The sequence below is a fragment of the Triturus cristatus genome, chromosome 2_1, assembly GCF_964204655.1.
Source record: "Triturus cristatus chromosome 2_1, aTriCri1.1, whole genome shotgun sequence".
Classification (NCBI taxonomy): domain Eukaryota; kingdom Metazoa; phylum Chordata; class Amphibia; order Caudata; family Salamandridae; genus Triturus; species Triturus cristatus.
The window spans coordinates 990814262-990840795 of record NC_140581.1 but is presented as its reverse complement, the minus strand read 5'-3'; the positions used below and the strand labels follow the sequence as shown (position 1 = coordinate 990840795).

Below are 26534 nucleotides of genomic sequence, written 5' to 3'. Positions count from 1 at the left end.
ACGTACCCATGCCTGGGTGGCACCTATTTAGGTACTGCAACATCATAACTGACGCTAACAACGCCGATGATGTGATGCGGAGCCGAATGGAGCCACCCGGTGATGGCTGCAAGAGGTATTGATCAGCAAAAGTTTCCGGATTCAGCCTGACAACTGGGAAATTCAAAGGTAAGGAATCTGCAGCTAGATAGAGTCTTTACCAGATAATGTGTTACCGAAGGTAAGTAACTTGTTCGTTAACACTGGAGTTAGAATATGAAAATATTATGTCCCAGAATATTTAATGTACGGAAAATATTCTAGGAGAGGCAAATTTACTATTTTCTCACTCATTTGCTTAGCATATTTGTGGGAAAGGGTTTCAGTTTTACATGTAGTTCTGCTTTTCTGATGGGAACAAAAAGTGTGATCAACCTAACATTGTAGGTTGTACAGAATAGTAGAGACAGTAGTGGCCCGTACCCTGCCAAAGTGGCAGGGGGGGATGGTGGGTGGGATCGGGGACAAAGAAATTTTAAAAAACGTACCTCGCCGCTGTAGCCGCCACATCACACTCTTCCTTCTGGGTTACCTCGCCGCTGCATCGCTCTCTTCCTTCTGGAACAGGCTCCCAGCCTGCACTGCAGCCAATCCTGACGCTGCATGAAAGCAGCATCACGAGTGGCCTAAGCGCTGGCAACTTGCGCTCCCATGAAGACTGGGAGCCTGTGCCTACTCTCTCCAGCCCCAGCAACGCAGCTGGGGCTGGAAAGAGTTTCACTGCGCATGCAGTAAAGGGAGTGCCCACCGCTCCCCCACCAGCATTGTCATGCCCTGGACCCACCCCCAAGACTTGTCAGAGTCCTGGGGCCGGGTCCAGGGGATTAAAATAAAAAGAGAATAAGACAGGTTTAAAACCCGGTTTTATGATCGGGTGGGGGCGGCGCTCCTCCGCTCTAATGGAGGGGCTGCTGCTGAGAAATGATACACACTTCTCATGGTTACGCTTGATGATGAGCCACAGCATGTTTACTACAGGTAAGAGTTATGTCTCGGGGTGAATAAGAGCGCCTAATGCCCATTTTAGGTTGACAATGTGTTGGCATACTTGTGCAGAAGGACATGAAAGAAGACCAGATCATTGTTGTAAATTTATAAAAGAAAGCAAAGGCATTTTTTCCAAGCTACTGCTCTACGGGTACGTGCATGCCCAGCAGACCAGACCACATACTGCAGATGTCTTATTGTTATGAACCTCTGTCAGTGTATGCAGTTATTAGCTAGTAGTTTGTTCCAGCAAAAAGGCAGGGAAACCACTGCATTTTTAAATGCGGAAAAACTTCCGGAAACATGTTTTCCGCATGTTACTTTCATACTAAATTGTATATTATATCAAAATTGACGGTAGCAGAGTTAGAAGATTTGTTTTATTTTCGCAAATGGTGCAACTCTCTTTAAATGAGGGCCTTTACTTTTAAAAAGTACTTTTATTTGATATCCACTTTTAAGTGATTGATTCCTGCTAGCTAATCTTTGAAGGTCTGCATGGGGACTCATTTGGGACAAACAAACATCATCTATATTTTTCATAGATACTCTTAATTAAACGTGCGGATTCTCACACCGTCACTCTTCTGCTCCTAAAGTTTTTTTCTTGTTGCTCATTCCTTGGAGAGAAAATGCTGAAAACTGGGGCAGTGACACCCACGGATGTTTCATGTGCCCCCGGCGGTTTAACCTCCGCTGTGCATCAGCGGTGAATCCTTGATGTGCATTCTGGACTTGTCCATGTCATTAATTCAACGTGTTTACAAATACACTAGGGAAAGCACAGTATCCACTAAAACCATTATTTCTTTGAGGTTACATCTTGACTACCTGAAGCTTTCTTTCCTCTCCAGACTCCACGTCGACAAGATACTTAAAAAGGTGTGTCTGGCAACATGCACAGGTTACAATACATTGTTGGGTATTCAGGGCTTTCCCACAAGTCAAAACTTTAGGGCTCAGATTTATTAAGGTTTTGTTAGAACTGGGGGTCTCTAGTTGGCAGAGGTAGATACCCTTGACCAAATAGGGACCCTTGCTTCTAGTCAGGGTAAGGAGATACACTCCTAAAATAACCCCTGCTCACTCCCTTGGTAGCTTGGCACGAGCAGACAGGCTTATCTCAGAGGCAGTGTGTAAAGCATTTGTGAACACCTACAGCAACCCAGGGACAACATTACAGATGGACACCACACAAGTTGTAGTATAAAAATAAGTATTTTTATATAGACTTAACACAAGACCACAAACAACAATACTGTACCTTAAAAATGGTAGAAAATAGCTTAGTTGTATTAAGATGTAAAATGCGTCACTTTAAGATCAATGTACCTTTGGATGCGTAACGCTATAAAACGAAAGTGTTGCAGGGAAGGCGATGCGTCGGTTCCTTACACGCAAGACCGGTGATGCATCGGGTCCCTACTGATGCGTCGGTTCTTCCCTGCGGTTATGCGTCAGTTTATTACTACGCTTTAGTGGTGATGCGATCCGCAACGCCGTGATGCGATGAAGATCCGGTGTGATGAAACAAAGATGGCGTCTTCTTCTTGATGCGACACGATGTGTGCACGCCCGACGGCCGTGCGGCGACTCAACGATTTTTCTGAGCCGCGACAGGCCCTGCGACATGCTTCCCGATGATGAGGCGGCGTCTGATGTGACGTCGATCTTCTTCTCCGGCGATGCGAGGCGCTTCGGCAACGATGCGACAACTGCAGCGGTGACACGCTTTCCCAGCGATGCGACGACAGCGGCTGCGACACACTTCTCCGATGATGCGGCGGCGTCTGGTGCAACGTCGATCCTCTTCTCCAGCGATGCGAGGCGCTTTTGCGTTGTGAAGCGACAGTGGCAGTTCGGCGACACGCTTCTTCTTCGTGCGTCGCACTTCCAGCTTCTTGCGACACGAAGTACCTCAGAAAGCCCAACACAACTGCAGGCACTTCCAAAGAACTCTTGGGGAGCTGGTGGGTGGAGTCTGTTGTCCCTGAGACTTCAGCAGGAGGCAAGCTCTTTCTCAAGCCCTTGGAGATCCTTCACAAGTTGAATACAGTACACACAAAGTTCCTTTCTCCTCTCTTTGGCAGTCAGGCGACCACTGCAGGCCAATCCCTCAAGCTTAGGGATATTCTCTCCTCAGCAAAGGTTTCTTCTTGTTTCCCAAAAGTAATCTAAAGTTCTGGGGTCTGGGTCCCCCTTTTTATACACAGTTTCTCTTTGTTCTCTGAAGGCAGAGGCCTTTGCCTAGTCCAAACCAGTTCTGGTCAGTCCTGGAGTACTCTGTTTACATGACTCCTTCTTTCCTTTCACAGTGCAGAGCAGGGTGGAGGTGGAGCCAGCATTGTGGAGGGAAGGCACAGCCCTATTCAGGTCCCAGGTGCAACTCCTCCCACCCATCTACATGCAGGTCTCTCTGTTCAGCCCTGTGCTGACTCACCCTGTCTCCTGGAATCCCCCAGCCCTTGTCACTCAAACTCCAGACAAAGAATACACAACCTCGCAGAGGCAGGCTTGGATGGTTAGACAAGAAACTACCTACTTTCTAAAAGTGGTATTTTCAACCACAGAATGTTTATACCAACTTCACTAAAAGATGCATTTTATCATTCTGAGTTCAGGCATTCTAAACTCGAATTTCTACCTAGTTCCCTGAGTCAGTTAGGATTATAAGATGTAATAATCAAACTGCCCATTCTGGCCTATGGGGAACAGGTAGCCTTGCAATAGTGAAAACGAAAATGGCTGTAATTCACTATTAGGAAATGCCACACACATCAGGGCTTGTCCTACCTTATAGTTACAATGCACCCTGCCCTTGGGCCTACCATAGGGGTGACTAATATGCAGAAAAGGGAAGGTTTAGGGACTGGCAAGTGGGTGCACTTGCCCAAGCAACATGGCAGTACCAGGCTGAGACACCCTAGGGGAGGTGCAACAAGGAGAAATATCTTTATTTCTCTTTGTTGCCTTTTTCTTAGTGTGCCTCTACGGATTGTTTTCGTGTACTGAGGTGTCCCTTCTTGCACAAAAACAATCCTGCCTTTAACGTAGACATCCTTACACCATGGCGCTGGGGTGCGTGCGTTGGGGCTAGGCTGCAGAATGTGTGCCAGTGCAGGTAGAGGACAGGAATGCACTATATCTTGATATATATGGCACATTGCTGCCTTTAATGCAGCACATCAAGTTGTCTTGCTGCTTTCCATTGCGTGAAAAAGTTTAAAATCTAGCTCTAAGAGCCAGACTTATCAGGTCTTGCGATGCCATTGCCTCACGCAAGGTGACACAAGCCCTTAAGTCCGATTTACTATGCCATGCAGAGCCACTCTGCGTGGCATAGTAAATGTGGAGTAACGCAAGGCAGCGACTTGCGTTACTCTGCGCTAGGAAGGCATTCTATGGGTGGAGACTGGGTGTTCCCACCCATCCACCCATAGTTTTTGACGGATTGCCACATTTACTAACACTAGCAAACCTGAGAATGTGTCAAAATGCTACACCTTTCCAGGTCAGATGTAACTTGGAAAATATCTTTTTTTGGAGAACTATCTTGATTTCTCCTTGTTACATCCTCTTTCTATGTTCTGCAGCGCACATAGAAAGAGAAAAATGCCTCAGAGGATTGTGTTTGGGCATGAAGATGTCCATTTCTGCACAAAAATAATCCTGCCTGCATTGGCACTAGGCTACACAGTAGATATTGAGCATCCCTGCTTTCTTCCTGCGCTGAGACACTAAGATTTGACACATTCCTGCTCGCTCCCTGGCACACAACACAGCAAGTTGTCTTGCTCCATTGCATTGCGTGTCTTCTTAGTAAATCTGGCCCTTGGTGTCTACTATCTACAGTGAATGACAGAGCTATAAAGGAGGTCGTATTCGGGAGCAGGAAAACGTGTTCTTATTTTCCTCACTGCATCAGAACAGATATTTATACACAGTGCTGTGCCACTGCTCTTCCTTTCTTTTATTCAAGTTTTATTTAGTCATGGTCGGGCTTGCCTGCAGATCTGGCATGATTTTAAGATGGCCGCCTTCTAAGATTAATGTGAGGAGACATCCAAACTTTTTCAGTAGGGCCATTCTATCTATATAAATAACATTAGTTTTGGGCATTCGCAATAATGTATAAACATTTTAAGGACATTTTCCACCTGACAAAATACATTAAGTGCCTATTAAGTCCATGTGAATCAAATAGTGGATGGGGTTTCTTTTTTTGGAGGAAAATGTTTTCCTGGTGAAGAAGAAAAGCTGAAAACCGGCAACTCTAGAGTTTTCCAATGTGCTCAGTCAATGGAATTTCCACCACGTGGAAAATCCATTCGAGTATGCACGGTGGACAGAAGTATGCATACAAATCTAGATTTCTGCATAGGTTTTCACCCATATCGGTTATGTCAACGGTTTGGAAATATATCTGAATCGTTGGTAAAAATCTATTATTAGTAAATGTATGGTTTGCCAACAAAACCTTTATAGATTATACACCAGTACAGAGGCACTATTATGGGAAAACACTGCTTACTGTCCCACTAAATCTATTTTCCAAGGACTTTACAAAGGAAAACAGGTCTGCTAATAGTTATGAGTCAGCAATTTTTTTATGTAAATGCATATATTGTGTCCCTTGAATCCTGATTCTGTTTAAATATTGTGGTAAATAACTACTGCACGAAAAGGCGGGGCACCATACACCAGCGGTTTTTTTACCTTCTGACTTCAGTGGACACCTACTGAATCACTATTGGAAGACGAGGACCACAGCCATAGCAGTTTGTACGATTTGATTTAGAAAAAAAATACAGAAATAAGTATAGCTAAGAATACACAAATTACAAAATATTTTTTATTCACAAAACAAAAAATATACGAAAATCTATATTTAAATTTTAATGTGAAGGTTTGAGCTTTTCAAAATCTGGTTTTATTTGTAAAAGAAAAAGTGATATAATAGATGGCATATTAGTGTCTCTTTGTTTGCTTCTAATGCATGTTTTTTTTTCTCAGTGCATACTAGTGCTTCTTTTGAGGGGACCTGTCGTTCATATTACTCTTTTCTGGCTTGAGTTTAATTTGTGGGAGAAGCACAAGATACCAACTTAGGGGCATATTTAAGAGCAAAATTGAGTCACTCTTGCACAACGCAAGGTGGTGCAGGAGTGACGCAAGTCCTAATTGAGAATTATGAAGCCATGCAAGGCCACTTTGTGTGGCACTGAGTGGCTCCATAAATCTGGAGTAAAGCAGCGCAAATCGCTATGTTGCCTTACTATGCGCTAGGGAGGCATTCCATGGGCGTTAACATGGGTGTTCCCAAGCAATTACCAAGGTTTTTTTTACGCATTCCCATATTTACCAGAACTGGTAAAATTGTTAATGCGCCAAAAAGATGCGCCTTCTCCTGGTTACCTCCTCTTTCTATGTGTGCTAAATTCTGCAGCACACGCAGAAAGAGGAATTTACCTCTCAGGATTGTTTTTGTGCAGGAAGGTGTCCCTTCCTGCACCAAACAATCATACATACAACACAGGCACCCTTGCACCGTGCTAGGTAGCCAAAGGGGCACCAGTGCAGGGGAAAAGTCAGAAATGTGCCGTATTGCCTTAAATACGGAGCATTCCTGCACTTTTCCTTTCACGCAGTGCTGCGCAGCAAGGTGACTTGCTGCGCTGCATGACTTTTTCTTAAGTCTACCTCTTCATTTTTAGCTTCCAATATCAAATCCCTTCATATTTACAGAGCATTTTAAAATTTGCAATCCGAGAGACAGTATTAAGAACCACTGGCATACACCAAATACACAGCTATGTAGACAATATGCTGTTTATTACCATTGTTGAAGGTAGGAGGTATATATCATGTTTTGTGTCCTCGTGAGTAATGGCTCCTCCTCACATACAACAATGGTAATAATATCTATCTAGATGCACACATTTCATAGGAGCTTATCTAAATGTTGCGCTTAAACGACACACATCTACAATGTATACATTTTCTGTTCTGGCACTTCATAATATAAATCCTAGCTTCCCAAAGCCCTAACTGCTTGACAACCTAACCGACTTACCTATAGGCAGCAGAACCAAGTACATTTTGAGAACGTATGGAAAATAGACTGAGCCCACACACGGAAATGGCATCTCGAAAGAATATGTCCCCAGAGATTCAAAATAGGGCAGAGATTCATATACTGTGTATGCTGTGAATAAAAAAAGGAAAATTAATAATCAAATAAAGAAAAACATTAGTGAGATGTTGCTACACAAGCATGAGTAAAGGGTGGCATGTATATGGAGCCTATAGCCACCACTGGAGACCTCCCAAACATTCCCTTTTTCAGATGAAAAACTGACATAAAATACTTCTCCCAAGATTACAATCTCACTGGCGAAGACAGGTCAGTAGCTTTTACTAATACCAGATATAATACTTTAAACAAAGGACCAGAGCTGTTCTCATCATTATTATCCCTTCCACACAGTGGCCTGACATATTCCTTGATACTAAAAGGGCAATTATTATTGCTTAGGTGGCCACTACCTGACTAGACTATTGGTGCACAGACAGAATTAATGCCTGCATTCTTGGGAAAAGGCTTAGGCTAACCTTCTTCCATAACAAACTGTGTTAATGTAGATTTATATTTCCATTAAGTTAGCACAAATCCAAGTTTATTTAAAAATATGCCTCATCCACCAGAGGTCTGACCTACTCTTGTACTTCGGATGGTCTCTTTTAACACCCGGTTCAGCCTCTTTTTTTTTGTGCAAATCTATTTTTATTTTTTTGAAGAATACACACTTTGGCAGCATACATTATACATAGAAGTTCGTAAGCATATACAGATTGTTGATCCGTACTTGGATCTGTAGCTACTTTAATGCAACTTGCGTTCGAACTGTGCGTCAACCACTACTTGCTCAGGAGCTAACAGCGTTATCTTTATCAGTTCTGGTGCAGTCTTTTTAGGATTGACGGGAGCAACCGTGTGCCAACCACTTAGCCCTACATGTAGACTTATGCCGCCCACTCAATTCAGGTATTGGAAACAGATGAGTTACTTACAATTCGAAAGAAGAAACCATAACAATGGCAGCGTGTACTATTCATACATATTTGACTCCCCCCCCCCCCCTACCTCTGCCTCCTCCCTCACCCCCTTGAGTCACTTGTATGCACCTCAGCTATAACCGCCCCTGTGTGATTGCAGACGCCCCAGGGCCAGAGTAAGTGGGGGCTATACTATCCCGTTAGTGAAGCAGCCTGTGGCACACCTCCGCTCGCGCAGACACTGCCAACCACCCCGTGTGTCCCGTGTGACCCTCCCCCTCCAGGCACCGGAGCTCACCGAGCAGCTGCTCCCAGCGGTCCGCCATAGGTTCCTTCCGCAGCCCCAGGGTTTCCTCCCTCCGGAGGGCTGTCCCCTCTGCCCTAGCCCATGCCTGGAATGAGGAGCTCAATGCCCGCGTGTGTGGCGGGTCATGTGCCTTCCATCGCCTCGTGATAAGGCGTTTTGCTACTACAATCCCCAGGTCCAGGAATCGGGACGTTACTTTGTCTTTGGGTGATCTTTTAAAGTGGTGCAGAATGTGTTCGGGCCAGTCTAATAGGATGTTACGGCCCACACTCCCTTGCAACAACCCACTGACTACTCTCCAATAAGCGCCCAACTCAGGACAGCTCCACAGCATGTGCAAGAGCCACGCCCCTAGTTCACTGCACCTAGGGCACAATGCATCGTTGCGATGAAAATACCGGTTAATCAACTCTGGCGTGAGGTAAGCCCTGTGGACAATAAATAGCTGGATTTGGCGGAACCGCATGTTCCTGGGGACACGTAGTGGACCTTTAAGGATCCTCTCCCACTCCTTGTCTGCTAGCGGCCTCCCCAGGTCCAGTTCCCATTTGCCGCGAAGCGGGTCCAAACTGACCGCCGCGTGCTCCCTTAGCGAAGCAGCGGACCAGGTGCCTGCCTCTCCCCATGACGTGCAGGTATTGCATGGTTAAATGCTGACTAGGCTCTGTGGTCATGTCCCCCCATTTGGCAGTCAATCACCGGGTTCAGCCTCTTAATCATACCATTAGATTTGGCATGGTACAGTGCACATTTCTTATGCACAACAATAGTGTTTCTTGAAAGAGATATAATTGAACCCCTTTATGCGTGAAAAACGTTCTCGGGAATCCTTGCCAACAAAAAACTTTGATCTAAGAACTAGATAGCATTCCTGGTCTCAACCCGATGGACAAACTCAGCTTCTGATGGATACTTCTACCTGCAGAATATTCCCAAGCGTGAGACTGGATCTTAAAACTTCAAAGCTCTTAAATAGCCAGCAGAGGTGTTGGTGCCAGGAATTCTGGCAATTTTTGCAGTAGATACGAAGCTGACCCCTTCCTACCTAGACATCTCGATGCCAGGCTTGAATCCACACCATTCCTCAACATCATGTATAACAGCTATGCTAGAGCCACTGCACTGTCCACTGCACCCACGGGCCCATGGTGCCTTGTGACCTACCCATGTTCATGCCTTCGGCTAAGACACCAGCGCTGTTGGGATCCATGCCTTCAAAACTGACAGCAGCTCCGCCATCGTTTTCACAAGCACTATGATACATGACACAGCCTTCCAAGTCATGGCATACTCTGCCCTATTAGGCAGCGCCATCTACTCCGCCTGTGGACACTGATTAATAGGCACTGCCTCCTTCATCTTTTCAATAATCAGTACGCCGTCACAGGTCTAGAAGAGAGGCTCAGGGACTTTTGGAGGAGAAAGAATATAGCAGGGGATCCATTAACTTTTTTTACTGGAATCTTATCCTCTGAATCGTTACACCCGATGGTGGAGGGAAACTTGCAGGTCTGTCATCTACCAGTGGCGGGCCTGTCATCAGCCTGTGGATAGGACACATCCCTGGAGATGAAATTCCCAACAGGGCCTCCGAACCCAGAAGTGATGTCCCTTAACTAAGTGGTCAAAAAGGCTGCTGATCTACTAGAGCTTCAGCTTCCATTGGTGTACGTTAAGATGAATGTCCTCACCGAAGTGCATCTCCTAGCTGCACCCACATTAGAACCCCTACTGCCATTCAACAAGGCTTTGCTGGATCCGGTGAAGACAGCCAGGGAGAATCCAACCTCACCACAGGCAATCAACAGGCTGATGGCAAGGCAGTATCGCCTGCACCAGCAGATCCTCCCTTACCTTCAGCACACCTGTCACCAGAAAGCCTGACCCTCTGTCAGAAGGGAAGATGCTAGCCAAATGCCCAAAGAGTCAAAACAGCTGGCAGCTTTGGCGAAGAAAACTTTTTCAGCAGGCAGTATGACAATCAAGTCCCTCAATCCCACCTGTCTCTTGGTGCACTATACTTGTTCCTTATGGGATATGGCTCAGCTGGTCACCCCCCTAATGTCCCGAAAGTCATGAGAGCTTACGTTGGATCGCTTCAAGGCGTACAAGGCCATAGCTCAATCCTTACTGTGAAGTTCGTGCCAGAGCAGGAAATGGGACAAAGATGTTACTCCTGTTATTTCCTTGTTCCCAAGAAGGAAGGAGATCTATGTCTGTTCTTAGAACTCACAGACTTAAATTTCTTCCTCAGGAAAGAGAAGTTCAAGATGCTGAACTTAGCTCAGGTGTCATTAGTGCACCATCAATTTGCTGTACTCCCCTTTGGTATGGCATCAGCACCTCAACACTTCACCAAGGTGATGGTGGTGACTGTGGCTCATTTCAGAAAGTTAGCATCCCAAACCTCCCATACATGGATGACTGGCTGATCAAAGCTGTATTGCCTGACGTGAGGACACATCTGCAGTAGATGTACTCGCTACTGTTTGACCTGGCCTTTCAATCAACAACCCAAATCTCACCAGCAGCCCTCCCAGAACCTTCAGTTCATAGGGCAGTTCTGGACACTACCCTGCTATGCACCTTTTCTCTTCTTCAGAGAATTGTTGATATCCAGCAGATGGTCTCATCTTTTTTAGAGGCATGCAAATTCCCGTCCTGTAGGTCGTATGCCTGCTAGGTTGGCTGGCTTTCTGCATTTTCATGGTCATACGTGCAAATGAGGGGTTGACATGTGAGGGTGGTGCAGCGGTGCCTCTGCAGGTAGTGGTTCCAGCAAGGGGAAGACTTGTTGGATTCTATTTTAGGTCTCCCTGAGTGCTACAACGGATGTGGTTTAGTGGGAGAACAAGGCACTGTGTCCTCCTCTGACCAGGGTCATTGTAGTGACGGATGCCTTCACCCCAGGGTGCGTGGCTCAACTGGAGGACCTGGAGATCAGAGGTCTCTGGTCCCCAGAGGAACAGGTGCTTCACATAAATCTGCTGGAACTGCGGGCAATTCGGCTGGCACTCAACACCTTCCTAACCTTCACCCAAGGGCAGTCTGTCGAGACCTTGATGGACAATACGACAGTGACGTGGAACGTTAACAAGCAGTGGTGGAGTAGGGTCTCAGCTCATTAACCAGATTCCTTGCTGGTGTGCCCAAGACCAATCACCTAGTGGGGTCTCTGAATGTTACAGCCGACAGTCTGAGTTGAGGTTATTTTGACGATCATGGATGGCGCCTCCTGCCAGCGGTAGTCCACAACTTTTTCACCCAGTGGAGCACTCCTAAAGTGGATTTTCTCACATATCCTTTCCTCAGGTTCTGAGGAAGATATGCCAAGACCATGGCCAAGTCATTCTAATTGCCCTGGATTGGCCAATGAGGATGCGGTATTGCAGACCTTTGGTACCTCTCCCTGTATCCCCTGGTCAGGCTGTCATTCAGAGCAGACCTTCTTTCCCAGTCATGGGGAATGGTGCTGCACCCCAATCTCCAATGACTTCACCTTCATGTCTGAAAATTGAGTAGGGACATTTAAAATCATTTCAGCTGCCATCGAAGGTAGTCAACATAAGCCCATCAGGTTGTTGCTCCGCCACAAACTATGTTTATTTTGGGAGATGAAACAGGCTTCCTTTAGGCTCATTTGTCCAACAGTTCGCAGTCAATAGGCAGAGTGCAGTTGGCATTGTAAGGGGGAATGTGGCTGCATTGTCTGTGTTTGACTGTCTATGGGACTAGCCTTACTAGTTCAAATCTCCTATTGTGATGCATTTTCTGAAGGGGTTGACTAACTGCTAGCTGTCAATTCCCTTTGTTAATCTTGTTTTGACACTTTTGATGGAGTCTCCTTTTGAGCCCCTTCACTTGAGGATGTTAATGTTTAACAAAAGTGTTTTTGGTGGCAATCACGTCTGCAAGACAGGTAAGTTAATTACAGGCTTTGAGTTTATGTCTTCCACTCAACTCATTTTTCCCTGACAAATTGGTGTTGCGAATCAGGGCTGCTTTCCTTCCTAAAGTGGTGGCTCCCTTTTGCTTGGTCAACCTTTTATCCTAGCACCGCCGCACCCCACGAAGGAGGAGTGGCTTCATAGGTTGGATCAACGAGAAGCGTTGGTTTCTACCTGGACATAAGGCTGGACGGCCAGCTTTTCTTTGGGTACTGTGGGGTTCCAAGAAAGGGAAAGTGATCCAGAACAGGATGCTGTCCAAATGGATCATGATCTGCATGCTTTGGCCAAGAAAGTATCCCCTAGACTGCATCAGGGCTCATTCCACCAGAGCGTTTCCTAAAGCACAGATCTGCAAGGCAGCTACGTGGGCATCCCTACATACTTTTGCTATGCATTACTGCCTAGACTCCGATGTCACTTCCGGAATCAATATGAAACCAGTAACCCCAACTTCCCACTTGAGTGCTTTGAAGTTTCTGGGTCCAGTCTGACACCTGAGATTATGCTACAAATGAGGAATCTGCAGTTAGGGAGAGTATCCACCAGAAAGATTGTTACCCAGGTAAGTAGCCTTTTATTTTACTTGTTGGTAAGCTGAGGCTAGTTCCAATGACAGGAATAATTTTGCTTCCTGCAGATGAGCCTTGATCTCCATGATATTTAGAAGCAGGTAGTGATCTACCCGAATATCCTTACTGAGTTTCCTTAGGTCGATGCAGTGGCACGTCTCACCACTGACCTTTCATGCCACCACAATGGAGGATAACCACACCGTGGCCTCAACTAGTTCTATTATTCTCTTATCTAATATCTTCTCTAATTGTTTCTTATGGCTTTGCTCACTAACATAGGTACCCTCCTCACCTGCCTGGCAAAGAACTTGACATCCTATTTCAATTTCATTTGGTGCAAGCAACCCTTTAGACACCCCAGGAAATTCTTAAAAATGGCTGGAAATTCTTATTGAAGTGTGGTCCAGTTCTTCCGAAACCACCTGCATTTCAGAACCTTCTTTTAATAGAATTGGTATGGGAGCATCATTATTGGGATCCAAGACCAAGTCTCTCTGATGCCACCAACAAATGACACAAGTTCCATTCAATGACACGTATAGTTTCCCAGCTGCTAAATTTCCTTCCTACTCAATCTCTCCCACATAATAACCCACCAACCTTTTAGGTTCACCACCTTACACCATGGGTTTCACCTTGGGTTTCAACAAATTAAGCCTTCCCTTTAAACATTTGTCTAAAATATATTTTGGAATCAAAGTAAGCTTTGCTCCCAATTCAAAGTATATCTTCAAACATATGCCTTCTATGCACACCTCATTAATGAGACCATCCTTGTTGTTGCTCAAAACTTGCATTCTCATTAATACAATCATTCACTTTATTTATCTTTCCTTCACTTCAGAGGCTTCACTATTCCCTGGTGTGCCCCATGAGCTAAATGAACTGCCGGTTGCGGGAGGCTGATTGGTAGGACAAACCGTGGCCCTCCCATCAGGCAGCCATCGGCGGTTACAGAGAGCTCTTGCCTCACAAGGTACAGCTTATAGCGTCAGTTTGGCATGTTCCATCCTTGGGGCCGAGTGGTTGTGTACAGCATTCTAGTCAAAGGCCCACACTGCTTTGACAGCTAGTTGCAGACAGTCATCTTGTTCAGTTGCTGCCACAACGTCCGACAGGGATATGCATAAGAGCTTGGACCTCTCTACCACCAAACATTCTCCTCAGTGTCCTTCACTTCCATAGTTTCTGTCGGGGTGGCTGGCCTGGCATGTCGTAACAGGAAGCCTGCTGGATTCCTGGTGTCCGGCCTGTACACTTCAGTGAATTTGCATTCCTGCAGCTGCAGGATACATTTTTTGGTCCATGGGGGTGGTTTTGATGCCGATCCCTGAAAGAGTGGGATCAACGGCTTGTAGTCCATATAGACAACGAAAGGATGGCCATAGAGATACACGTAGAAATGGCAACACCCCCAGTGGATCGCAATGGCCTCTCTCTCCATCTGTGAATATTGCTGCTCTGTGGGTGTCAGGGTCCGGCTCACATAGGTGACTGGGGCCCAATCGCCACAGCTCTGCCGTTGAAACAGCACAGCTCCCAATCCTTTGGGGCTAGTGTTCACCACCAGTTCAGACTCCTTCTTTGGGTCAAAGCCTGCTAAGGTAATTGTGGTAGACAGCACATCTTTGGTGTTCTCAACTGTTAGTTCTTGCTTATCGCCCCACACTGAGGAGCTAGACACTTTTGTTAGTTCAAAGAGAGGCCCTGTGAGGTCTGACAGGTTCTGCACAAAATGGCCACAATATGTTACCATGCTCAGGAAACATTGGACTCCATACTGAAGGGGAGGGGCAGGCGCTTCCTGAATGTTGCGCACTTTCGCCGGGTCCAGTCCAATGCCCTTCCCTGAAAATTGATAGCCAAAGAAGCAAATCCTCATTTATAGGAATTCAAATTTTTCCCAACAAAGACTAAGGCCTGATGCTACAAGTCTCTGAAATACTGTGAGAATGCACATGTCAAGGGTCGGTGCACAGACTAAAATATCGCCACTCACATTGAGGACACCTGGTAGGCTTGCCAGTACATCCTACGGCAACACTTGAGATGCCGAAAATCAGCCTGATGTACTGCCTGAGGTCAACGTTGGTCTAGAAAGTCATTATAGATCGGGAGTCCTGGTGGAGGGGAAACTGGTGGTAACCTGTCCTTAGATCCATCTTAGAAAACCACAGCAACCCTGCAAGTTCCCCGATGATATTGTCTATGGTGGACTTTAGGTGGCATTCTCTCCTGATGGCCACATTCGGCAGCCTCATGTCTACGCAGATCCACACTGCGTCTGGCTATTCAGGCTTCTTAGCGACAACTATTGGGAAGACCCAGAGGGTGAAGCTGGTGACTTTTTCGATGAAGCCTGCTTCTTCAAGGTGTCTCAGTTCTTGTTCCATCTCGGAATGGAGATGGAATGCCACGCACCAGTGAAGTGTTATAATAAACATAGCAAAATAAGGAAGGCCACTCATGTCAATGCAGGCATCATCAGAAAGTTGTGTACAGATGTATGTATTAAAGGAGAAATACAGGCCTAGGTTGTCTGCAATAATAGAATAGAAAGACAGCACAAAATGGAGTCAGCTCCCAGGGGAAGGGAAGTAGATGCGAGCCTCTGTAGAATAGGTGAATATAATTAGACATAGCAGAAATGGAACGTTACAGGCCTGCTTTGTTGAAAATATGTTGATAAGGTAGCGCAGAGGCACATAATTGGTGGGAGATTAGGCCTTGCAGAGCGGTATTCATGTCGGGAGTATTGCATTGCTGGATTTCAAATAGACAAGGCAAGGACAATCGGTAGTGTAGATGCACAGCTAACTAACACGTGCACATTAACTGCAATACTTAAAGATGTAATTTGCTGTTTTTATAGAACGTAATACTTTTAACAGTGTTGTGTTGGAGCAAAGTCGTAATAAAATATGGGAAATGTGCAAACATATTTACGCTTTGATCAATTGTATAAAAGAAACTGGCCACCTAAGTTGAAGCTGAGATTCCAGTTTTACAGAGCTGGCCGTCCTTCCGCGTATTGCTTATGTTACATTTTATACTATATTGCCAACAGAAGTCGTGTCGTCTTTTCTTTTGTCCGACAACAGAAGGGCTGTAGGCTCGAATGATCTGTCAATGGGAAGTCTTATAGCTTAGCTTTTCAGGCATCCAATGCCTTCAAACAGCGGGGCATAATCTTGCATGAGAGTTTCAATCTTGCTGGCATGGACACTGAATGCGAAACATACCAAGCCAAGTTTTTGGGGTGTCTGGCAACTTATTAGAAACCTGCTGCCTTCCAGGAATACATATACTTTGGCTTTCATGGTGGTAGTCGATATTGGCATGGAAGACACCAGTGAGTCTACGAGGTTGTTGGTTGCCAAAAGCATAGACTTTTACTTTGGGGGGGCCCAACTTGGGTGGAGTAGGCAGTCCATGGTGTAGGTCAGAGGTCATGAGATTGATAGAGCCCCCTGTGTGGACGAAGGTAATGACTGCGTGGTTCTTTATTTTGACGTTGCATTTGGGGAGGTGTGGGCTGCAGAGCATAGCGGTTCTATTGCATGTACCTCATGAATGTTTAAATGTTCATCATCGTCCATTACACTCTTTTCCACTGTATCGAAGTGGGCATCGACGGTGCGCCCATCCTGTGTTGTCTGGGAAGTGCATGGCTTTGGGGCAAACTGACAGACCTTGAGCAAATGATCCAGTTTCCCACAGGCTCCACACTTTTTCCCCTGTGCTGGGCAGTCACTTTGATGGGGAAACGCCACCGCCCACACACCATCGTCAGGGTCAGCTGGTCGGGCTGGGTGTGGGCATCGCTGCCTTCGGCCTGTACGCTCTTTGCTAACTGTGTGAACAGGCTCCGTCTTGATCAGTTGTTGTCGCATAACCATGTCCACGTGCGCCACTCGTGCTTTGGGCAGTACCTTTATCAACATGTTGGCCATCTGCAGAACTTGTTCCTGTCATTTTACCAAGGCACACCCTTGAACGAATTGGGCCTCACTTAATTTTCCCCGTCTGGCAAGGTGTGCGTGCTAGCCATGTTTTGCAGCTGGGCGTAGAAAAATTTCACAGATTCATCTGGTTTTTGGCATGCTTGCCAGAGGAGAAAACATTTTTAGTCCAGGTCTGCAAACAGTTCAAATGGGCAATGATGGCAATCTTAAGTTTCGCATACATGCGGGGTGGCCCAGTTTCCACTACAATGCCGACACTAAAATGCAACATTTGGCTTTATAATTATTATTTAAGCCAGTTTCGATCCGTCAATAAGAGTACCAGTTTTCAGTGGTGTGGGAGGAGCATTCCGTTGCCTGGCATATCTTTCCTGTACTTATTTGCCTGCTGTCTCCTCTGAAAATGTTGTTTCACTTACGTAGGTGTACTTAACCATTTTATAGTTGCATGTGAAGTCACTGGAGGCTGTGCATGGGTTGGTCAACACAACCCCTGCTTTTGTGCTTTAATCGAACAGATATAGATACTTATTTTATTGACTTTGCTGACATCTGAAAGAAACACGTTAGTTAGATTCCTCACCTTAGAATATCCCCAGGCGTCAGACTGGATCCGGAAGATTTTTCGTCAGCAATACCCCTTGCGCGTCGCTAGGCGTCGTCTGCGGCTCCGCGTCCGTCGTCGGCGTCGTGCGCCGGAATGACGTCGTCCGAGTACTTAGACGCCGCCCTCGCGCGCTGACGTCAGTTCTTCTTTTTTCCGCGCCAGTAAGCGCAGATCCGGGAGAGCTACCCCTTTAGTCATTTTTTGACTAACTTTTTCGATCCTTTTTGATCTTGTCTCGACTCCGGTGCCGGTAGGATGCCTGGTTTTAAAGCCTGTGCTGACTGTAGCCGCTTGATGTCGGTTACGGACCATCACCGCCGGTGCCTTTACTGCTTGGGCCTCGACCACGACGCGGAGTCGTGTTCGGACTGCAAGGCCCTGACCTCGAAGGCTAGACGGGAGCGGTCCCGTAAGCTTCTCGAGATTCGCCACTCGGCTCCGCGCCCCTCTCGATCCCGGTCCAGGAGGAGGTCCAAGGATCGGTCGCGGATGTCATCATCGGTCGTCGGGATCCAAGTCTTCGGGTAAGTCGAAGCACTCCAAGAAGTCCAAGAGGCGACACCGCTCTTCGGACTCCCCTCGCCGGTCGCGCGACTCGGCCAAGGGTCAGGGTGGTTCCACCCCCGCGGCTCCGACGGAGCCGCAGGCGCCGCGCAAGTCCCCATACCCACCGGTTCCTGGGACTGACGCGACGCCGGCGGAAGTCAGTGCCTTCCTCTCGGCCATGAGGAGCCCGGCTCCGCCGTCGACGCCCACTGGCGCGCCTTCGGGCCCCGCGGACCCGACTGGGCAACCTTGCCTGCCGGCGGCTCCGGCCCCGGCGCCGTTGACGGCTCCGGCCTCGACGCCGCAAGCGCCCGAGGGACCCGTTCCCGAGATCCCGCCGATGTCGGTCGACCTCGTCACGCCTCCTCCGCCGGCGTCGACACCGGTACCACCTCCGACGCCGACTCCGCTCGGCGTCGAGCCCCGGTTCAGCCCCGGTCCGGGCCCGGCGCCGATACGGCGTCGATGGACGCCGCGTTCGGCGCCGCTGGAGACACATTTTGTCTATCGCCCGGCTCCGATCCTTCCTCCTGCATACCAGGAATCGGATGATGGGGACAACTGGGAGGGATCCGAGGATCCTATGGCCGCTCAGGCTCAACTGTCACAGGACTGGGCAGATGAACTGGGGGAGGCCAGTGGTCTGGATACCTCTCCGGACACTGGATTCATCTCTCCTCCGACTGTGGCTTCGGAGGAGGGTGCTGCTTTCTCTGTGGTGCTGCGCAAGGCGGCCGCAGCCCTTGGGCTCGAGCTACCTGCCGTGGCTGTGAGGACTAACGTCCTCACTGAGGTGCTTCAGTCTGCAGCAAGCTCCACTGAGCCTCTGCTGCCATTCAATGAGGCCCTCACTAACGTTCTGCAGGGGACCTGGTCCAAGCCCTCCACAGTTCCTCCTGTGGATAGGAACATCGCCAGGCGCCACCACCCTGCTCCGGGCGACCCCAGTTTCCTGTCCCAACACCCTACCCCCGAGAGCCTGGTTATCCAGGCCTCTACCTCCCAATCCTCCTTCCCGACCGCTCCGCCGGATCGGGATTCCAAGAGGCTGGAACAGTTCGGCAAGAAGCTGTTCTCCTCCCTTAGCTTGGGTCTGCGGTCTTTGAACACCGCCTGCCTCTTGGACCGTTATTCCCACGCTCTGTGGGATACGGTGGAGGACGTGCTGCCCCTGTGTCCGGAGGAGGTCCAGACACGACTTACCCAGGCTCTGGCCGATGGGAGGGATGCAGCACGACATGCTATCCGATGTGGGCTTGACACTACGGACTCGCTGGGTAGGGCGATTTCTACCTCAGTGGCGCTTAGACGTCACGCCTGGCTGCGGTCCACGTCCTTTTCGGGCGATGTCCAGAGCACCCTCATGGAAATGCCCTTTGATGGCACTCGCCTTTTCGGCGAGAAAGCGGACAGTGCGCTGAATCGCTTTAAGGACTCCCGAGCTACGGCCAAGTCCTTGGGCCTCTCGGCCCCGCGGTTGCAAACTTCCGCCTTTCGCCCATTTCTTGGCCAAGGAAGGGGTGCCTCCTCACGTGCGCCTAGCCACCAGCCGCAGAACCAACCTGGTCGCGGACGTGGTTTCCGCCGAGGCAGTTCTGGAGGACGACGCGGTCAGCCCACCTCCACCCCGGCAGCATCCGCCTCAAAGCCTTCCTAGTCCGAGCTTTCAGGCCCATTCCACGCCAGTGGGCGGCAGAGTTCGCCATCACCTGCTCCACTGGCGGTCCATCACATCGGACAGGTGGGTGCTGCAAATCGTCCGAAGGGGCTACTCCCTCCCCTTCGAGACGACCCCTCCAGCCTTGCCACCGCAGCACCACCGTATCTCGGGGGATCATTTGAATCTTCTCCACGAGGAAGTTTCGGCCCTCTTGGCCAAGGGGGCCGTCGAGCGCGTTCCGAGCCCAGAAGTAGGTTGTGGTTGTTATTCCCACTACTTTCTGGTTCCCCAGAAGGGCAAAGGAGGCCTACGCCCTATCTTGGACCTCCGGAACGTCAATGCCTTCCTCCGGAAGGAAAGGTTCAAGATGTTAACTTTGGCTCAGGTTCTAGCTGCCCTAGACCCTGGAGACTGGATGGTAGCGTTGGACTTGCAGGACGCATACTTCCACATCCCCGTCCTGCCGGCCCACCGGCGTTACCTGCGGTTCACGGTGGGCCAAGAGCACTTTCAGTTTACCGTGCTCCCCTTCGGCCTCACCAGTGCCCCTCGGGTGTTCACGAAAGTGATGGCGGTGGTCGCAGCTCATCTGCGCAGATCACGGGTTCCAGTCTTCCCCTATCTCGACGACTGGTTGTTGAAGGCGGGCTCGCCCCAGACAGTCGTCTCCCACCTCCAGACTACGGCGGATCTCCTGCATTTGCTGGGATTTTCCATCAACGTGCCGAAGTCACACTTGAGTCCCTCTCAGAAGCTCCTCTTCATCGGAGCGGTTCTCGATTCGGCGCAGTTCCGGGTCTATCCGCCGGAACAGCGGGTCCGGGATATTCAGGCCCTGATTCCCATCTTTCGGCCTCTATCCTCGGTTTCGGTCAGGCTAGTGTTGCGGCTTCTGGGGCTGATGGCCTCCTGCATCCTACTAGTACATCACGCCAGGCGGCGCATGCGGGCTCTGCAGTGGGACCTGAAGTTTCAGTGGGCCCAGCATCACGGCAACCTGTCCGACCATGTCTTGATCTCGGAGGGCACTACACGGCAGTTGCAGTGGTGGCTCACGGAGCGCGATTGGGTCAAGGGCAAGAGCCTCTCCCTTCCCTAACCGGAGCACGTGGTAGTGACGGATGCGTCCCTCCTGGGATGGGGTGGCCATATGGGAGAGGCGGAGATCAGAGGCCTCTGGTCTCCGGCGGAGTCTCATCTCCACATCAACCTGTTGGAGTTGAGAGCGATCCGACTTGCACTGAAAGCCTTCCTTCCCTCTGTCAGGGGAAGTGTCGTGCAGGTGTTCACGGACAACACGACCGCCATGTGGTATTGCAACAAACAGGGCGGGGTGGGGTCGTGGACCCTTTGTCAGGAGGCTCTGCGCCTCTGGACGTGGCTGGAACACCAGGGCGTCACCCTAGTGGTTCAACATCTGGCGGGCTCTCTGAACGCCAGAGCGGACGAACTCAGCCGCCGGTGCATGATGGATCACGAATGGCGTCTGAACTCCGAAGTGGCGCAAGGTCTCTTTCAGCAGTGGGGAGAGCCTTGGTTAGATCTGTTCGCCACCGAAGAGAACGCGCAATGTCAGCAGTTCTGCGCGTTGGAATTTCCAAGGCGGCACTCGCTCGGTGACGCTTTTCGTCACGAGTGGAGTTGCGGTCTGTTGTACGCCTTTCCACTATACCACTTCTGCCCAGAGTGCTGAAGAAGATCAGGCACGACCGGGCCCAAGTCATCTTGGTGGCTCCGGATTGGGCACGAAGGTACTGGTATCCCGAGCTACTCAGTATGTTGACCGATCCTCCGATACGTCTGCCCCTTCGGGAGGATCTTCTGTCGCAGCAGCAGGGGACGGTCCTCCACCCGAACCTGTCCAGCCTCCACCTCCATGCGTGGAGATTGAGCTGCGGCAGTTGATGCCATTTGACTTGCCTCCTGAAGTCTGTGATATCATTCTGGCAGCCAGGCGTCCCTCCACAAAGACGGTATACGCCTGCCGGTGGAACAAATTTGTGGCATGGTGCACAGCAAAGGCTGTGGATCCCCTTTCCGCCCCTCTTTCTGAGGTTCTCCTCTTTCTTCTTTCTTTGGCCCGGCAGGGTTCTGCCCTGGGCACCTTGAAAGGTTATCTTTCTGCCATCTCTGCCTTCTTGCGGCTTCCTGATCAGCCTTCTCTTTTCAAGTCCCCTGTCGTTACACGCTTTCTAAAAGGCATTACTCACACGTTCCCTCCTGTCCCTTTTGTAATGCCTCAGTGGGACTTGAATCTTGTTCTTACATTTCTAATGTGCGCTCCCTTTGAGCCTCTTCATAATTGTCCTCTTCGTCTGCTGACGCTTAAGACTGCTTTTCTGGTAGCCATCACCTCGGCTAGACGGGTGAGTGAGCTCCAGGCTTTATCTTCAAAGCCTCCTTTTCTCTCTGTTCATCCGGACAAGGTTGTCCTTCGGCCTCGTCCCTCCTTTCTTCCGAAAGTGGTGACCCCCTTTCATCTTGGGCAGTCTGTCACCTTGTCCACCTTCTTTCCGCCTCCGCATCCTTCCAAAGAGGAAGAGAGGCTCCACCGTCTGGACCCAAAACGTGCACTCTCCTTTTATCTGGACCGCACAAAGCAGTTCCGGGTGGACGACCAACTTTTCGTTGGATACGTGGGTGCTAAGAAGGGGAAAGCTGTGCACAAACGGACCATCTCTCGGTGGGTCGTTTTGTGCATCAAAATTTGTTACTCCTTGGCAAAAAAGGACCCTCCTGTTGGGCTGCGCGCCCATTCTACGGCGGCTACTACTGCTTTGGGACGGGGTGTCCCTTTGCAGGACATCTGTCAGGCGGCAACGTGGGCTTCGCTACACACGTTTGCCAGGCATTATTGCCTTGACAGCCAAGTCCGGAGGGATGGCTTCTTTGGCCGTTCTGTCCTCCAGGACTTTCTGGTGTGATCTTGGTTCGCAGACCCACCACCGGGGATGGTATTGCTTGGGTATCTATTCTAAGGTGAGGAATCTAACTAACGTGTTTCTTTCAGATGAACAAGTTACTTACCTTCGGTAACGATGTATCTGTAAGAAACATTAGTTAGTTAGATTCCTCACCGACGCACCCATCCTCCCCGTTCTGCGAACTGACATCTAGGGTTAAGGTTATCCTTTTCAGGCCCCTAGATTTTCTTTTTGGCACCAGTGTCGGTCTTTGCATGGCTCTGCGTTCCTGGCGCGGAAAGCTATGTACAAGAACTGACGTCAGCGCGCGAGGGCGGCGTCTAAGTACTCCGACGACGTCATTCCGGCGCACGACGCCGACGACGGACGCGGAGCCGCAGACGACGCCTAGCGACGCGCAAGGGGTATTGCTGACGAAAAATCTTCCGGATCCAGTCTGACGCCTGGGGATATTCTAAGGTGAGGAATCTAACTAACTAATGTTTCTTACAGATACATCGTTACCGAAGGTAAGTAACTTGTTCATTAGGCTGCATCTGCATGTTTCCCATTTGTAGGCCCCCAATGTCGCAGGGGCCTGCATTAAGCCCATGCCATGGACATGGGGAACCCTTTGCTGGACCTCTGTATACCAGCGATGTTAAATGAACACTGTTGCCTTTCTGCTCGGGAAATCAGAGTGACTTTTCCGAGCGTTTAAATGTTTCTTATTCCATGCCATTTCACACATTCTGCCATGCATGCAGTGTCATGGCTTAAGAGCTGAGGGGAGCTCCAAACCAAGGAACCTGCCCCCCCCCCCCTAAAAACACCGTGTGGGTCTCAAGTATACACCCCTTGGTAATGCACTCCACAAAAAGAGAGAGGGTGGAGGGGTAGTTGCAGCACAAACAGTGACAGAGAGCTGCAAGTGAGGTGAAATTATAGGGCGTACAGCGAGACAGGTACCGGAGAGGTGAGAAGGTGCAAGGAACTTCACTGATGGTGCAGTGGCACCGGGGCCCAGACCTTTAAGAGACCCACTGAACCCTGACAAAGTTGAATTTTATACCCCCATCAGCAGCGAAAGAGGCCATTTTACTTGCTTGCACAGGGGGCCATGGCATCGTTGCTATGCTAATGCACAAAGGGATTCCTTTCCATACTGTAAAGGGACAAAAAGATTTTGTGTAAAAGCAACATTTCAAAACATACAGCCATTTTTAACATTAAGAAAGATATTTGTGTGACAACCCATTTATTTGAAATACTTGTAGGTGACCAATTAAAGAGTACATTTGCTACTTGAAGTTTATTTTAAATATAAAGAACTGTAGCTGAGTAAGAGGTGGCATTATGATTTGCAAGCTCTATGATCCCTTCACTGGCTACCCATTGTGCCCATGCAGCCATCAGTCTTATTTTCCTTGCATTTATTTGGTTGCCTCTGTACACAAAAGTCAGATTTGGAGGACCAGCCTGGATAGATTTGGGGAAAGGCTGCATTGTTTTGGAAAATGTGCAGAGAACCAAGACCTTGCTCTTTATAGTCTATTACCATCCATACAGCACTAACATGACTGTGTGCAGACACTGCAGGAAATGATAATATGAGGTAAGGTAGTGATTGTCAATAGTTCCTCTTTACCTGTGCCCTGCAAGAGGGCGGTGCCGCAAGTGGTTCTTGGAGGTACGGGAGGAGTGCAGAAATGACTCTATCCCAGGAGTGCATTATAATTAGGGCTCACGGTTTAATGGTATTTATATTTTTAACATTTCCTTCTGTATTTATCCATATTTATTTTGTGTTTGGAGAATAAATGGAAACATAAAATGGTAAATGTCCTAGTTTATTTAACTCTTGGACGTGCACTCGTACATGGATGCCTCATGTTTTAGCAAATTAAGCCGCCACGTATAGGGAAAACACTACACTCACAAGTACATATTAGTGTTATACTGCAAATATATGTTAACATATCCCTGTATTTAAGGAAATCTCATTCTGGTTTTTAACTCTCCATGCTATTTATCTGCTCAGCTGTTGCCTGGAATTCATGAAAGACAGCATTGAGATTCTCTCACAAGAAGCAGTATTTTTCTATTTTAAAAAAAAATACCGACAGGAAACACATTGTTTTCTGTCTGTATTTATCTGTAAAAATCAGTAAAAATGGAAAACTGGAAGCCTAAATTATAATCGCATGTACTCTGCACTCATATATATTCTGTGTGACTAATGTTGAAAACGACAGTGGGGGTATAGAATATATAAAGTCGCCCTGAAAACTAATGCAACATATGTGCTTAGAGACGTAACTGATAGAATCGCGACTCTTTGTGAAGTTGTTTGTAGGTGTGTTCACAGAGAGGTGAACATAGTGGTGTGTTTACTAAATGAACGTTCATGTACTCATATGCTTTAATTGAATCATCACATTATTAATGTATTAATTCTAAAAAGCTACACGTTGGGAAACTTTGATTTTATTGTGTGTTGAAAAGTACACATAATGTAATCTGTGCACATGTTAACTTAGCCTAACTTGTAGGCCTAGAGATGCATTAGGATTTGAGCTCAAGCTTCAGTTTAACATTCAAATTCATATTTTTTCTTGCTGCAGAAATGATGCATATATTTAGTGTTTCCACTGCAGGTGGACAAGACTTTGTTAGTAAAGAGACAATGGTCTTTGTTCTTAGTATATAGTGAGGCAAGTGAAGCGGCAACTAGTACGAAGAGAGCGATAAAAAGATGGAAGGCAAGTTCTCATGGGAGACGAAGAGGAGACCAAAAACGTCCATAATAACGATTTATAGGAATCACAAGATGATGTGAAAAAGTCAATGTGTGCCGATAGATGGAAATTTACTGACTACCGTTTGTGGGACATCCTTTGGATAAAACTGATGTTATGATGCAACATAGTGAGGGATAGCTACCATTCTGACTTAGGACACCTGGAGGCTTTATGCTGCTTGACCCATGTTAGAGCTCCTTTACAGGACTCCGAAGGCTGACACCTTTCTCTATTTTCTTCCTCTTGCTTTAGTTTAGGGTTGTCCCATTAGGGTGGGACAGATAGGGATCCATGCTTATTTTCAATAACAAATTAATGCAATCTAATGCTGTAGTGAATCAGCCACTTTTGTGGTCTGACACCCTATGATGACCCTCGACCACCACCATTCTGTATTGACTCAAGTGTGTTATGTTACCTTAGCCTTAATGTAGGATGGGTTTGCATATGCCTGCTTTTCTTCTGTCTTTTAGTGGAATAGTCTTTCCAAGAATAGAAGGTATGGGATGTTGAGGTGCAGTCTTGTGGGTGGTGGTGCACACATGTGCTCAATGTTGTATACTGAGGGATTAAGTGTATAATGTCATATGGGTTAGGTGAATTATGACTTTGACCTATTGGCTTTGACATAGTCTAATGTCATTCTGCCTTCTGACTTTACCTTGCTTCAAACTTTTCTGTGTGCACAGTGGTGCTTGTAAGTTGTGTGGATGAGAATTATAGGTGCAGACTATTGCCTTTGACAGGGCCTCATATCTGACTCTGCCTTGCTGCTGCGTGCACAGCCGTGCTTGCAAGTTGTTTGGGTTATACACATTCAAGGTCTTGGTGTTTTCCTGAGCGATTGATTTTGTTTAGTGTACAGTGGAAGGCCTTGTGAGAGCTTCGTCAAGACAGAGGCTGGAAGAAGTGCGAATGGAGGAAGAGACTTGAGAGCTCCTTACTGCCATGGAGATGCTTGCTTGGAACTTGGCCAGTTCTGGTAAAATTCCTCTGGCGGTGGGAGGAGGTCTTTCACGAATCTTCTAGTGTGTTTATAGCTGAGGGTTGCAGGCTGAGAAACTGGGAGTTTGGATTCCGAGCGAGGGCAGACGTGTCTATCTCGGATTGAACTCTGGCTTGCTGAGCTCTGATCCCCGGC

The 26534-nt window shown here is 48.1% G+C and overlaps 1 protein-coding gene across 1 annotated transcript in view; it reads right to left on the bottom strand.

Annotated features, from left to right (window-relative positions):
• The window catches only part of HACD4 (3-hydroxyacyl-CoA dehydratase 4), a 234004-nt gene that overhangs the window by 32005 nt on the left and 175465 nt on the right, over positions 1-26534 (bottom strand). The window contains exon 6 of the mRNA XM_085634413.1: positions 7100-7231. Within this exon, the coding sequence (XP_085490539.1) occupies positions 7100-7231 (132 nt within the window). The remainder of the gene's footprint in view (positions 1-7099; positions 7232-26534) is intronic.